The 14,730-nt window shown below is 50.8% G+C and overlaps 1 protein-coding gene across 1 annotated transcript in view; it reads left to right on the top strand.

The window, feature by feature from the left end:
- The first annotated feature begins 6,860 nt into the window (after positions 1 to 6,860).
- KCNK10 (potassium two pore domain channel subfamily K member 10) overlaps positions 6,861 to 14,730 on the top strand; it is a 156,365-nt gene continuing 148,495 nt past the window's right edge. The window contains exon 1 of the mRNA XM_061429636.1: positions 6,861 to 7,462. Within this exon, the coding sequence (XP_061285620.1) occupies positions 7,411 to 7,462 (52 nt within the window). The 5' untranslated portion in view covers positions 6,861 to 7,410. The remainder of the gene's footprint in view (positions 7,463 to 14,730) is intronic.

Here is a 14,730-nt window from a genome sequence, read left to right as displayed (position 1 = left end):
CTTTCATGCACTGGAGAAGGAAATGGCACCCCACTCCAGTGTTCTTGCCTGGAGAATCCCAGGGATGGGGGAGCCTGGTGGGCTGCCGTCTGTGGGGTCGCGCGCAGGGTCAGACACGACTGAAGCGACTTAGCAGCAGCAGCAGGTGGAACTATGTTTAGTGTCCCATTTTATAGATGAAGAGACTGAATGAAACTTGGCACAGTTCACTTGCTTGGTTGTGCTTCCTACTGAAGAAGATTGGTGTCAGTTGTCCAAATAGTTTGTATTAATACTTATTACTTATCCCTATTCTGTAGATGGAGATACTCAGTAAGGCTTAGAGAGATTTTGATTTTCTTTTCTGACACTTGTGGGAAAAAAGATGTTTTCAAGAAAAGTATGAGCTGGCCTAATGCTTGAACATCTTGGTAAAGGGGTAAAGAGAATCACTTGACATGAAGACAAGGTTGTTGCACAATTTAATCTCTAATAGATAAAAGTTATTGTGAGGGTCTTGCTGATCTTCACTTAAGTACTGGAAAACTTAGGAAGGAAGAGATTTAGATTGGAAGCGAGAAAAGATTTGACTTCCCCCAAGTTGGCAAATTTGGGGGAAGCCTATCAATACAGAATTTGGAATCTCTATCACTAGCTAAATTTGGAAATCCTGTTGCTGCTTAGTCACTCAGTCGGGTCCGAGTCTTTGCAGCTCTCTGGACTGCAGCGTGCCAGGCTCCCCGTCCTTTATGCTCTCCTTGAGTTTGCTCAAGTTCATGTTCACTGAGTCGATGTTGCTGTCGAACCATCTCATCTTCTGCCCCTGCCTTCTCCTTTTGCTTTCAATTTTTCCCAGCATCAGGGTCCTCACCAATGAGTGGCCAAAGTGTTGGAGCTTCGGCTTCAGCATCAGTTCTTCCAGTGAATATTCAGGGTCGATTTCCTGTAGGACTGACTGGTTTCATCTCCTTGCAGTCCAAGGGATTCTCAGGAGTCTTCTCCAATACCACAATTTGAAAGCATTAATTCTTTGGCACTCAGCCTTCTTTATGGTCCATTTCTCAATTCGGTACATTGACTTGGAAAAACCATAGCTTTGACTATGTGGACCTGGTCTATAGAAATCTTGAATGGTCATATAAATTGGAATCCTATTCAGAGGTGGAAAGGTGAACTAGGCAGAATCTTGCAATGACCTCTTCCAAATCTGGTTCTATGATTCAGCAAATATTTAGATGACCTAGTGGTAGGAGAGGAAAATTCTAACATTACATTTGCTCCAATCATTTTCAACTAAACAGATACTTGTTTTAAAAGCAACAAAAATGAAATGAACATATATCAAACATTCCCAGCGGACCCTGAGTCGATGTCCCATTATCTACTGAGCAAAACTTTTTCTATCGGTCGGACTGTCCCAAGTCTTTCACTGGCTGCTTGGTAGAAGCACCTGTCACTATTCGGAGACAATAGATCCTCCTGAAGGATTTGCAACTTTTTGTCCAGGTTAAAGTCTCTGGGAAAGACTTGCCCATAAATAAACAGGTTATTGAGAGTATGCATGCCTTCAAATTTCTGTTCACATTAAAACCTTCCTAGAATGACATGAAAATTATTCATTATGGTGTGTAACCTTGCTGAGTTCTTGTTTTGAAATTCAGAAAAGTACCATATGTGCTTGTCAACTGGTGTGGATGCGTGAAAATGCTCGTTTATCCCTGAAACATGGCCAATTTGGAGATAAGAAACAAAAATAACTTCTTCGACTAGGCTAGGGCTAAGTCTAGGAAAGAGACTTGAGTGATCGAGGATGCAACTGCCTTCTGTTCCATAGATATTGGTGGAGACACTGAATTCAACTAGAAGGTGTTGAGCTATTTTAATGACCTGCTGTGGTCTGGAAATTGTTTGTCCTCCCCTTGACTCAACTTTTCTTTAGCTGCATCATGACATTAAACATTGCCAGAAAGCAAATGAATTTGTTCTCTTAAAAAAAAATCAATGCCATAAAATAAGATGGAGGGAATTTTCTAGACTAAAATATAATAAATAGCAATAATAACCAAATGAAATCTTTGATTGGATTCTGGTTTTTATTGAACAACTATAACTTTTCTGTGTGTCTGAAAAATTTCAAAATAAGAACTTGAGGGGAAAACAAAACAAAACAAAAAATCCAGCTTCATCTCTTTAAAAAAATTACCTTGGATTATGCTTTAGTGGTAACTCAGAGAGGGGGAATCTCGTTAAAACTTGTTTTATAATACGCAGGATTCTGGCTCTGTACTTTTTTTGGTAAAATGTTTGGTACAATGCCTTACATGATCTTAAATAATATTCTGTAAAAATTTAAAAGAGTCCTGGGTGTGTAATATACAGCATGGTGACTATAGTTAATAATACTATATTGTACATTTAAAGGTTGTTAAGAGAGACGATTTTAAAAATCCTCATTGTAAGAAAAACAGTTTTGTAACTGTGTCTGGTGATGGGTGTTAGTTAACTAGACTTACTGTGTGATCATTTCACAATGCATACCAATATGGAATCATTATGTTGTAAACCTGAGTGATATAATGTTACATGTCAATTATATCTCAATAAAAAAAGGTTTTAAAGTAGAGAAGCTGAAAAGGGAAGCAGATGTAGTTCCTGGTTATGAAACCTGTTCCTCAGGCTGGGTGCTTTAATTACAGCTTCCCCCGGGGTTCGCAGTATGCTGTCTTCATTAGCCCCCAGTCAGAGGTTTGAGTCACCTAAATAGTCTCCAGGATTTACCCACAGAGTTTACTGTTGAGCAGGATGATACAGGAAGCCCTCTTGCCCTTTAGTTGCTGGTGTGTCTCCAACTTTTTCAAGCCAAAAGCACAGCCTCAGATTAGAGCAACATATATTTAAGGGTGTGTTTTTGCAGATGCTGGTTGGGACATGAAGATAAATGTAGGAATGATTACATGCTGAGAACAAAGTGGAAACTTTGCTGGGGAAAGAAGACAGTGGAGCAGTTTAAGTTGACTTCGGTGCATAATCCTATCAGTTTGACCACTGAGTGGGTCTCCGCAGGGATTGTGTGTGTGTGTGTGTGTGTGTGTGCGTGTGTGTGTGTGTGTAAGGGGCCGGAGTGGGGGTGGGGGAACTACTTTCACAAAATGACTTGGAAATCTCTCTGCAGTTCTTTTGAGAAGAGGACTTGGACGTGTTTGCGGGTGGGGGAGATCACGGAAGATGGGGACCTCTTCAGGACCTCAAGGAGGAATGGGGAAACCAAAGGGAGATAATCCAAGGCAGAATAAGGAATACGCTCTATTTCCCGTGACTTCGAAGTAAATTCTAACCACATCCGTCCTCCTCCCCTTCCGCTGGCCGAATCCGCAGCGAGCGGCATCCCGCAAGCTGCGATTCGCTGTCCGGGACTGTCCCTGCGACTCCCGGCATCCCGGGTCCAGCTCCTCGCTGGCGGAGCTGTCCTGTGCCCGGCGCTGGAGAGGCGGACTCCCCGCGGCAGGCAGCGCCCCTCCTCCCTCAACCCGCCCGGGGCTGCGGCGGGGAGGGGGAAAGGAGCCACCAACTCGCGGGAAACTTTCTCGCGGGAAATGACTGGGCTTTTCCAGCTTCCCTTCCACGCCGGGCCACACGGCATCCAATAAACCGCTGCCGCAACTATCGCAGGTTCTGAGCTGCAGCGATTCGGTGGCCCGCGGAAACGCGTCCCCGGGCAGAGATCAGCGCCCTTGGCCCCCGAACGCGCCCAGGGCGCGGGGGCCGCTGGCGGGGCTCGGTGGGTGCGGGGAGACCCGGCGCCACGATGCTTTGTTTTCCCAGCGCAGGGACCGCAGGCGGCCCTTTCCCACCAGACTTTACCCGCCCGCAGCAATAGCCATGGAAGTTGCCGCGGAACCGAAGGCGAGGGAACCGCTTGGCACGGCACCTCTTTCGGATGCTTTTCCTCTGCACCGACCACTTCTTTCCTCCTTCTTGGGGTGAGTGTAATCGAGTCTGTAGTGACGAGCGGGGAGAACTGGAGGCGAAGGAAGGGAACTGCAGGAGCACAACGGTTAATGCGCCAAGTTGCTTTTCCTGGGAGGGGGGCTCCCTTCCTGGAGCCTCTCCGTTTCGGAACTCACCCCGCCCCCCGCCGCCCCGCTCCTCTCCGCAGCTCCCGCCCCGTAGTCCATTCCAAGTGCTCACTTTAGGGGTCGGGCTTGATTTCAGGCACCTAGGGGAGGGGTTGTTGGGATTAATTTATGAATTCATTGATTTTGGTAGATATTTTTTCCCCGTCAAAAACTTGTTTTTGTGTACATTCTGAGAAGGGAGAATGAAAATGGAGGTGAGAGAAGCCCCAGAGGTTGGGAAAAGGGAGATGGGGTTGGGGGGAGTGCTTTAGCTGAGAGATGATCCTAAGAGCCAAAGACTAGTAGAAGTCTTTATCGACATCAGGAACTCCAGATCCCTGATTCTGCAACCTCACCCCAATATGTCCACGCCAAACTGCTATCGTTCTGCTGATGCTTTTCTGGGGAAGATTCTCCAGGGGCCAAAATAACTTCAGATAAAAACCTGCCAACTGTATTGTACACAGGGGATGATCAATGAATGTTTGTTGATTGACTGAACGAGGTACCCTAAGGCTGCATTTCGTGCCATGCAAATTTGCCTTGGGCGGTGAACTAATTCCCTGAAGTATGGATAGATCCCAAGGCACCAAGTTTGTCCAAGTCATTTTGCAAAGGCGGAGGGGCTGGAGTCTTAGAAACTTATTGTATTCAGGTCTTCATTATCCCAAAGTACCCGAATGACAGCTTCAGGGTCAGATTCACTGGTCCAAGGACCAAAGAGTTCCCTCGGGTCTGAATCTGTGTTGTGACCTTGGGAGGGTTCCTGTATTTCTGGGGGTTTGCTCTTTTCATCTGCAAGGTGAGGCCAGTTGGAGGTGATGTAGGGAAGATGGAGAGAAGTGTGCCTCCCCCTCCCACCCCCCGGATTCAGGAGACAGACTGTGTTTCTCCGTGGAGACCTCTCTGACTCGGATGCAGGTGATGCACTGCAGAGACTGGCTGGCGCCCTTTGGCCCACGAGCAGCGGAGGAGGCGAGGACGGAGGAGGCCCTGGAGGCTGGCACAGGAGCTTAGAAGCAGCTCCCTTCGGGTTTCGGAGCAGAATTTACATATATACTGGTGTCTCTGGAGGCACGGGGTCGCAAAGAATCAGAAGTGATTAGGCAGGGCACACGCTGGAGGCATAGCTGGGGAAGGGGCAATTTTTCGTTTGTCTTATTTCCCAATCTCATGGATCCTCTCAGCCTCCTAGCAGAGGGAGGCAAAGTGTGGAAAGGGAGTTCCAGAGAAGGTGGCTCTGAAGCACCTAGGAAACTGCACCTGCCTGAAGGTCTGAGTCAGAGCAGTGCCATCAGATTGGTACGCGTTTTACTGAACTGGCTCTGCAGAGAGCTCCCCTGCGCCTGTCGGGTCAGTGACAAAGCACTTACCCACTCTTCCCATGGATGACAGTGAGCTCTGTGGATCTTGGCCTGGAACTCAGAAACCTGGAGGTTGACAGCACAAGATGGATGATGAGCAAGAGGCTGCTGACACAGGAATCCCCAGGAGCCTCAAGGTGCCCCCAAAGAAGCATGCACTCCTAGAGCAAACGCTCAAGCAGGCAGTTAGTGCCACAGAAGGCAGGCTGGGGAACACGTCCGTTTCTTTTTTAAGTAAAAGCCACAATGATCTAACCCGACTTCATGGCACTGAGCAGTAAGCCCTGTAAAGGCAGGGTCCATGTCAAGCTGGTTCTTTGTATATCGCCAGCACCTAGCATAGTGACGGCCCCTAGAAGGGCTCAAGACATAGGTAGAATGGACGGTGAGCGGACAGGAACTTGAACTCCGTCCTGTTGTGGCACTACTTCCTGCAGTTCAGGCCTTCATTTAGTATTTACTGAGCATCTACTGCGTGCAAGTCTCTGTCGCTAGGCATCCAAAGTAATTTGTAAACATTATACATATTGGTACTTGGAGTAGCTCATTCAAGAGCATCCCAGCACCACCAGGTTCTTCTGGAGACTTGAGGTCCCACCGCTAGCCCAGGGGCGGCTTCAAGCGGGGGGCGGTGTTTGGGGGCAGGGGGAGTGCGCCAGTTCAGCTTTTTTCCGGGAACAATCCTGGGGTTCCCTTGCCCCGGCCCTCGGGCTCCCGGGGCCGCCAGGTCTTGGCACCTCGGTTCTCCGCAGGGGCCCCGGCGCCTCGATCCGGGCCCCACCCCCGCCCCTCCCGGGGCTCCAAGCCGCGGCTGCGGCCGGGCGGCAGGTAGCTGGGGCCGGGCCCGGCTGCGCCTGGGGAGCGAGCTTCCCCGGGCGGGGAGAGAGCGCGGCGGACGCCGGGCGGCCCCAGAACAAAAGGCTCGGGGCTGGCACCGGCCTCCGCGGAGCGCGCCGGGGACGCGGGCTCGGGGTGCGGGCGGGGGCCGGAGGGAACACCCGAAGTGAGGAACGCAGCTGGGGGCGCGCCCGGGCTGGACGCGGCGACAGGCGGTCCCCGCCGAGCCCTCGGTCTGCGGAGCGGCCGCTACGGCCCTGCCTCCGCCGCCTACAGCGCCTGCCGGGCGGCCGAGCGTGGCTCCCGCGGCGACTCTGCGGAGCGCGCCGGCCCGGCCAGTAAGTAGCCGCTCGCCCGCCGCCCGCTCCCCGTCGCCTCCGGGCGCCTCCCGCCGCCGGCCGCTGCCCCTGCCCGGGCGCCGGGCGCCGGGCGCCGGGCGCCTCCACCCGCGGCGCGCCCTCCCGCGTGGCGCGGCCTCCGCGGCGCGCGGCGGGGAGGCTCCCGGGCGCCGCGCCCGCCCTCTGCCCAATGGCTTTCGCCGGCCGGGGAGTGGGGGGCGTCGCCCGGGGGGCGCGGAGCCGCGGCCGGGGTGGGGCTTGTGCGCCCCGCGCGGCCGAGCGAGGCGGCCGTGCCCGCCCGAGCGCGCGGCCGGCCGAGTGTGTGCGAGTGTGCGTGTGCGCGCGCGTGCGGGAGTGTGTGAGCACACGCCTTCGGGGGGCCGGAGTGACACTGCAGTGGGCTTCTCCCTGGCTCCCGCCCTCTGGCGGCTCTGCCCCACGCCTGCCGGCCCCGCGATTGCGAAGCCGCGTGGCTCCCTCATCTGCCCGAGCCCCCCTGCCCCTCCACCCCTCTCCGGTCTTACTTTTCCTTTTACCCGGGGCTGGGGGCTGCCGGCCGCCCCGCCACTGGCGCAAACACCCAAGCAGCCTCCCGTTTGCGCCTCAGCCGAGTGTGCTCCGCTAGTCTTTCTCGGGGGTTCCTCCACGAGCCAGCCCGAGGCTCCCCCATCCTGGGAAATTGTTTTGTTGGACTGCCGTACCGAGGCTGGTAAAGCTCCAGGACTTTATTATTATTTCGATTCTTTTCCTTTCCCTCCCCTCCCGGGCAACGGAGCAATGAAATTTCCAATCGAGACTCCAAGAAAACAGGTGAACTGGGATCCTAAAGGTTGGTATTTCCTACTTCTGGCCGCCCTGGCCCTGCCTCCATCCCCGGCGTGTGCGCGCGCATCCCGGAGTGCAAGCACCCAGGCTCCCGGCGATGTGTGTCCGGGGGCTGGAAACCGCGCCTGGGGGCTGCAGCGGGGTGGGAGGCGGGCGGAGGCCGCGTGGGTGCCGGGCCCGGATCGCGCCTGCCCTTGGCCCCTAACATTGTCCCTCCTGGACTGTTTCAACATCTATCTAAAGACACACCAAGCAGGCTGTTTGGCTTGAGATTGCACAAGTGTCGGTGTTTGCTTCTGACTTGGTGTGTGTTAGTGTGTGTGTGTCTCCTTTGTTTCTGGTGATCTTTGTCTCTGGCAAAGATGGGTGGGGTGCCTTCCCCTGGACGTGGAGCTCCCCAGCCAGCCCGGGGTGTCCCCAGCGGGAAAGGTTTCCTGGCAGCAAGTGAGGCTGCGCCTCGCAGCAGCAGCCCCTGGAGGTGGCCCTTCTCTGGGGCGCGCGGAATAATGAAGCCCCTGGGGGCCTTCCCGATCTTTGCTCAGTCTTATCACCAAACCAGGCGGCGAGTTTGGCTCCGGTGGAAGTAGAAGCGGGAGGGAGGGGGTGGTTTTCCAGAAGGGTGGGGCTGCTGAGGGCTCGGGGAGGGGCGCTTTGTGTGCCCCCAGCCCGAGTAGTAGTGTAGCGTACAGGCTCTCATAAATGCTGGGCAGTGTTCCCTGGACTCAAAAGGGAGCGGTTTAGACAGATTTGTGTGTGCCCAGGGTCGGCCCGCTGCGTCTCTAATTAGCATACAGATGTTAAGGCTGCTCCTGAGCAATCACTCTGCCAGCCGAGCAAGTTGAAACCTCCTGTCCAGTTTTGACAAGAATGCTCTTGCTTTTGCCATGCCTTTGACGAACCTTTCTCTTAGCTCATCCGAAGGCTGAGTTGGGCAAGACAACGCAACGCCTCTGTGCAAGTTGGGGTTGAAATTTGCCTGATGTGTGTGTATCTGTGTGTGTGTGTGTGTTTATTACGAGTGTGTTTCTTCTTTTCTGTTTGGAAGAGAGGAAACCCAGTCATTGTTGAGGACACGTCTTAGGAATTGACCAGCTTCTTGAAGACAGAGTGAGGAGATAATTGCCTATTCTCAGCACCAGGGCTGTTCTATCTTGAATACAACCCAGACCTTCTATTTTCTCTCTCCATCTCTGGAAATACGGAATTGTGCCTTTTTTGGTCTGTTTGTTTGCTTTTTTGGGGGGAGGAATCCTTTCAAAACATATTCGTTGAATATCTACTACAAACCAAATGCTGTTGCAGGTGCAGGAAATAGTCGGAATGGTACAGACAAAAAGCTCTGTCTTTTCGGAGTCTATAATGAGACTTAAATCAATCATTGCACAGGGAAGTGCATAATTACAAGTTTATATCCTGTTCCATGTGTTCCAGTATGTTTCATGAAAAAGAGCACCAAGGGTTTGAGAGAGTGTCTGATGGGAGAGACTGACAAGAACCAGGGGAGATGGGTGGTCAGGGGAGATAGTCAGACGTGTGTATTGAGACCTGCAGGATATGTAGGGATGAACTGGCTAATGAATAGGGCGACTTGCAGAAGGAGAAACAGCAAGTGCAAGGGCCCTGAGGCAGAGGCAGTGTGTGTATTTGCGGAACTGAAAGCAGGTTTCCATGGCTGGAGCAGAGACCAAGAGAGCATGTGTTTTGAGGCGTGGCTGGTGAAACCATGGACTCAGATCCTAAAGTCTGGTGGTGTTGCAGGTAGGGGAGAATTGTGGATTGCAGGGCTGGATAGTACTTTTTATCTTAAGCCACTGAAGTGTTTCAAGCTGAGAAGTGATGTGATCTGCACCAAGTTTTGAAGCAAATGCTGTGTGGCTCTGTGGGTGTGAGGGACCAGACACAGTAGTGGAGTGGGCCGGAGTGGTGGCCGTGGGAATGGAGCCATGGATGGACTGGGGAGCTCGGGAGGGCACAGGCTTTGTGTGAAGCAAGTGTGGAGTGGGGTGGCTGGAATGACTGGGAAGAGCGAGGGCAGGACCAGTCTTGGGGGAAAACGCCTGAGTTCAGCCCAGGTCTTGCTGAGTGGGAGACGTGCCCGAGTCATTCAGGAGGTGGGTCAAGTGGGCTGTTGTCTAAAATATCAGATCAGGATTTTCCAGGAGCTCTGATAGGGAGGGCCGATTTTGTGAAGCTTGTCATGGCTTTTAAAATGCATTTCTATGTAATCATCCTTCTACCGTATTTATGTCACAGTGATAAGCACAGATGCATCCCGTATTTTACAGCCTGAAACAGTGAAGAAGCAAGCAAGTAGCACCTATGGTCACAACCAATGGTGCTAAAAATGAAAAGACTGCGATAAAAGTCACAGCAGTCAGTGAGCAATCATTGCATGCCCGGTGTCTGATGCACGGAACTTCATAGTTACGCTCACAATAGTTATCTGATGCACAGTGTTACTGTCCCCACTTGACACCTGATTGCCATCAGGACGCCACTGAGCTGCCTTCCAATAATATATTCTGACTTCAGGCACAGTTGTTGCTGAAGGTGTGGGTGGCAGTCTTTCCTAGCCAGGGGGTAAAGGCAGGGTGTGACGGTGCCATATCTCACACCAGTAGAGAACTCGTGCACATTGATTAATGGTTAATTAAATTGTTAATTAAATTATTTATTGTTATTTAACCAGAAGATTCATTTATTCAGTCTTCTTTTTTAATCATAAAAGAAAGTTGTTGTCTACTTGCTGTCCTGTCTCTTTTGTGGCCCCAAGGACTGTAGCCCACCAGGCTTCTCTGGCCATGGGATTTCCCAGGCAAGAATACTGGAGCCGGTTGCCATTTCCTTCTTAAGGGGATCTTCCCAACCCAGGGATCAAACCCAAGTCCCCTGCATTGCAGGCAGATTCTTTACCACTGGGTTACCAGGGAAGCCCACAGAAGGAAGAGAAGATCCTAATTTTACAGGTGAGGGAATGGAAAACAGAGAGGTTGAGTAACTTATCAGAGGTCACATAGCTAGTGGGTCGCATCAAAATATGAGCCCTTAAACACTCTTCCCCTCTGTCCCTCATGTTACTGAGACCTCTGTCTCCTACCTGGTGAGGATCCCAGAGCTCAGGGACTGGAGAAGCGCCTTTCAAGGAAGAAGAGAGAAGAGGGTGAGGGGGTCATGGGGGAAGAGGAGGAGGGCATGGAGGCAGTGACTCAGTCTTGGTACCTCATCCCTTTCTCCATTAACCCATCTAACCGTTCTCTCTCCATCCACCTCCAGGGGAGGGGGTTAGTCCTTGGTCACAGGACAGGCATTGGGTCTGTTCTTTGGAAGTTCGGGTTTCAGTTCAGTTCAGTCGCTCAGTCGTGTCCGACTCTTTGCGACCCCATGGACTGCAGCTGTCCAGGCTTCCCTGTCCATCACCAACTCCCAGAGTTTACTCAAACTCATGTCCATCGAGTCGGTGATGCTATCCAACCATCTCATTCTCTGTCGTCCCGTTTTCCTCCCACCTTCAATCTTCCCCGGAATCAGGGTCTTTTCCAATGAGTCAGTTCTTTGCATCGGGTGGCCAAAGTGCTGGAGTTTCAGCTTCAGCATCAGTCCTTCCAATGAACATTCAGGACTGATATCCTTTAGGATGGACTGGTTGGATCTCCTTGCAGTCCAAGGGACTCTCAAGAGTCTTCTCCAACACCACAGTTCAAAAGCATCAATTCTTCAGTGCTCAGCTTTCTTCATAGTCCAACTCTCACATCCATACATGACCACTGGAAAAACCATAGCCTTGACTAGACGGACCTTTGTTGGCAAAGTAATGTCTCTGCTTTTGAATATGCTGTCTAGGGTTTACATAGACCAAAGGTGTTTAGCAAGGGGGAGATGAAGGTGAATCTAGTGTCATAATAGGTATGAGGAGGGGAAGTTCCTTAGAAGCAGGGTATGAAGGGAGCTTCCCTGGTGGCTCAGCCAGTGAAGAGACCGCCTGCAATGCAGGAGATCTGGGTTCTATCCCTGGGTTGGGAAGGAAATGGCAACCCACTCTAGTATTCTTGCCTGAGAAATGCCACGGACAGAGGAGCCTGGCAGGCTACAGTCCTCGGGGTTGTAAGAGTCAGACACGACTTAGCAACTAAACCACCACCAGGGTATGAACAAGCTTGCACCTTCAGGGGGCTCTGCTCACAGATTTTGGAAGGAAGTTGTAATTATGTTTTGCTTACGGCCCTGTTACCTGACAACTTAATAGCACAAGATGAACGTGGTTTGGGAACAGATTGGTTTTGATTGCACTTGGGTGAATTAAGCAAAACACTGTCAAGAGGTTTAGGTGGAGAAATAAGACCTAAGTGTAAAACGATTATGCTCTGGTGAGCTTTTGGCCTTCCTCTGTATTTGTAAAGCTAAGCCTTTAACGCAGAGTGACTGTGGAAGACCTACCCAGAAGGAGGTGGGCTCTAAGTCTTGGCTTTCAGAGTAGGACTTGCATACATTTAAAATTGTTGGGATCTCTTCTTGATGATGTTCGCCTGAATATTGGGATTGATCGGCTGCTTTTGTGTATGCTGAAAGCTTTTAAAAACTAACAAGATCCGCAAACACTATCTCTACAGCTCGAGGCAAGCATATCATCATGGTGTGAAACACTGAGTCGTGGAGCAAAAGAATTAGTTTCTAAAAGAAGCTGTCGCAGTAACAGCTGTGTGCCGTTGGGCTGCTCACGTGGCCTCTCTGCACTTCGCTTTCCGTCCATGTGCCAGGAGGCCACTGACACGACCTCTTTGACCCTGTCTCGTCAGCATCCCCTTGGTCTGACCGCTGGGCCACCTGGCTTCCTTCTGTTCCGCAAGGAGATCAGATGAGTCCCCTGTCTCAGGGCCTTTCTCGCACTTTCCGTGGCTTATAAATGAATGTTGGCGTAGCTGGCTTCTTTCCATCCTCTCGGTCTCAGCTCACACGTCACCTTGTTAGCAGGGATTTCCCTGTTGCATCTAAAAACCTTGCCTCTGGTTCCCTGACCCTGTCACTTCCACCGTGTCCCCCGCTGAGTTGTCTTCCTGGTACCTGTCGTGAGCTGAAACCAACTTACTTGCTCACGTGTCACCTTAGATGCCAGCCTCCCTGGCTAGTGGGTGGGCTCCACAGGTAGGAATGTTCCCTGCCCTGTTCGCTGTCTTCACCCCAGGCTCTGGGGGGGGGCGGTGCCCAGCACTTAGTGGATGCTCAGTAATCTTTTGCTGAATATATGTAGGGATACAGGGATGGATCAAAGAGGGTCTCTAAGACTTGCAGCGTGATGAAACTTTCAGTGCTCTTTTTCTTTTTAATTGCAGTGTAGTTGCTTTACAATGTTGTGTTAGTTTCTGCTGTACAGCAAAGTGAATCATCTACGCATAGACACACAGCTACTCGTTTTTGCATTTCCTTCCCTTTTAGAGCACTGAGCAGAGTTCCCTGTGCTACACAGGAGGTTCTCATTGGTCATCTCTTTTATACATAATCGTGCATGCATGCCAATTCCATCTCCCTGCTCATGCCCTCATCCACTCTTGGTATCTGCATGTTTGTTCTGTCCATCTGTGTCTCCATTTCTGCTTTGTAGATAGGTTCATCCGTACCATTTTTCTGGATTCCGCATATATGTGTTACTATTTGACACTCGTTTTTCTCTTTCCGATTACTCTGTGTGAGAGTCTTTAGGTCCATGCACATCTCTGCAAATGGCACAGTTTTCTTCCTTTTCACAACTGAGTAATATTCCACCATCTACAACAGCCAGAACGTGGAAGCAATCTGAATGTCCATCATCCGAGGAGTGGAATAGAAGATGTGGCCCATGGATGCCATGGGAGATCATCCAGCACTCTTTTAAGCTACAGGTGGCAGAGGACAAGTGTCAGTAGGATGGCAACACCCTAACTGAGGAGGCATCAGGAAGGACTGGCATTTCCACCTCCTGGCGAGCACCCAGCTCTCCAGAGCCTCCAGCAAGCTGCTTTCTGTCTGTTCGCCTTTTCACCAGGAGTGGGGGTGGAGGGGGCAGGTGGGTGGGCAGATGTGGCCTGGCACAGATTCGGTTGGTGTCCCAGGAATAATTTAGCACATATTGGCCATTGGCGCGCCGCTCTTTTTGGGTATTTAAATCTATTTGAGAAAGAAGCAGAGCTTCCCTGGTGGCTCAGTGGTAAAGAACCCACTTGCCAATGCAGGATGCTTGGGTTTGATCCCTGGGTCGGGAAGTTCCCCTGGAGAGGGAAACAGCAACCCACTCCAGTATTCTTGCCTGGAGAATCCCATGGACAGAGGAAGCTGGCAGGCTACCGTCCATGATGGTGGCAAAAGAGTCGGACACAATTTAGCCACTAAATAACAACAGTAACAACAGAGAGAGAAGCAAGGCCTTAGGGCCAGAGCTGGATTTTTTTTTAAGCTGCATTTTTAGTGAATAGTTTAACGCAAAATTCCAGAGAGGCCTGTATCGTATGTGTGTATTGCCTTTCAGTTTACAGAACGCTTTTTACAAATGATCTCATTTGTTCTTTAAACAGCCCTATTTTTGTCAATATTGGAGTCTTAGATTTACTACTGATGGGAATAGAACAAGTCAATGGCTTCCCTGGGGGCCCAAGGCTGCAAACGGGCAGTGCCAGCCCAGGCCTCCTCATGCTTATGTGCAGGGCAGCTTCCCTCACGCGTTCTTCTCTTCCAGGATTTTTGTCCATTCCACAATCTATCATTCTTTCTGATCCAAAAGTGTATTCACAGATTTCTCGGAGAGATTTAGAGGAAGAAGTCTTTTGGCTGACGAGTGAGCCCTTAGGGTTGATGGTGGTTTTCTGCAGGTTGTACTTCCACTAGCTGAGTTCTGTTGAAGACCCTTTGTCCCATGAGTTCAAAGGAAGAGCCTTGGGTCTCACTTCTGCGCTCTTGGTTCAAAAGAGATTTTGGTCCCTTGCGAATATGAGCCACGCTCAACCAGTAAGACGGATGGAGTGCAATCTTTATTAATGTGTTTCCAAACACACATTTGTATTGCTTAGATTTTCTGGAAAGAAAATAATCTATGTTGAATTAATATCCAACTTTCAGGAGATCAGCTTTCCAAATGGGATTAGTAATATGCCAGAATCAGCACAATTATCCTAGAAAGTAAAGAAGGAAGATGTTCCAAAGCCAATCCGGGCCCAGGTTTGGCTCAGGTTCTTTTCCGGGGGAGCTCCAATCTTTTGCGGATTCCATTGATCGCTGGGTGGAATGAAGACGGGGTAGGTTCACTTT

The sequence above is a fragment of the Bos javanicus genome, chromosome 10 (genome assembly GCF_032452875.1).
Source record: "Bos javanicus breed banteng chromosome 10, ARS-OSU_banteng_1.0, whole genome shotgun sequence".
Classification (NCBI taxonomy): Eukaryota; Metazoa; Chordata; class Mammalia; order Artiodactyla; family Bovidae; genus Bos; species Bos javanicus.
This window is presented reverse-complemented; position numbering and strand designations above follow the sequence as displayed.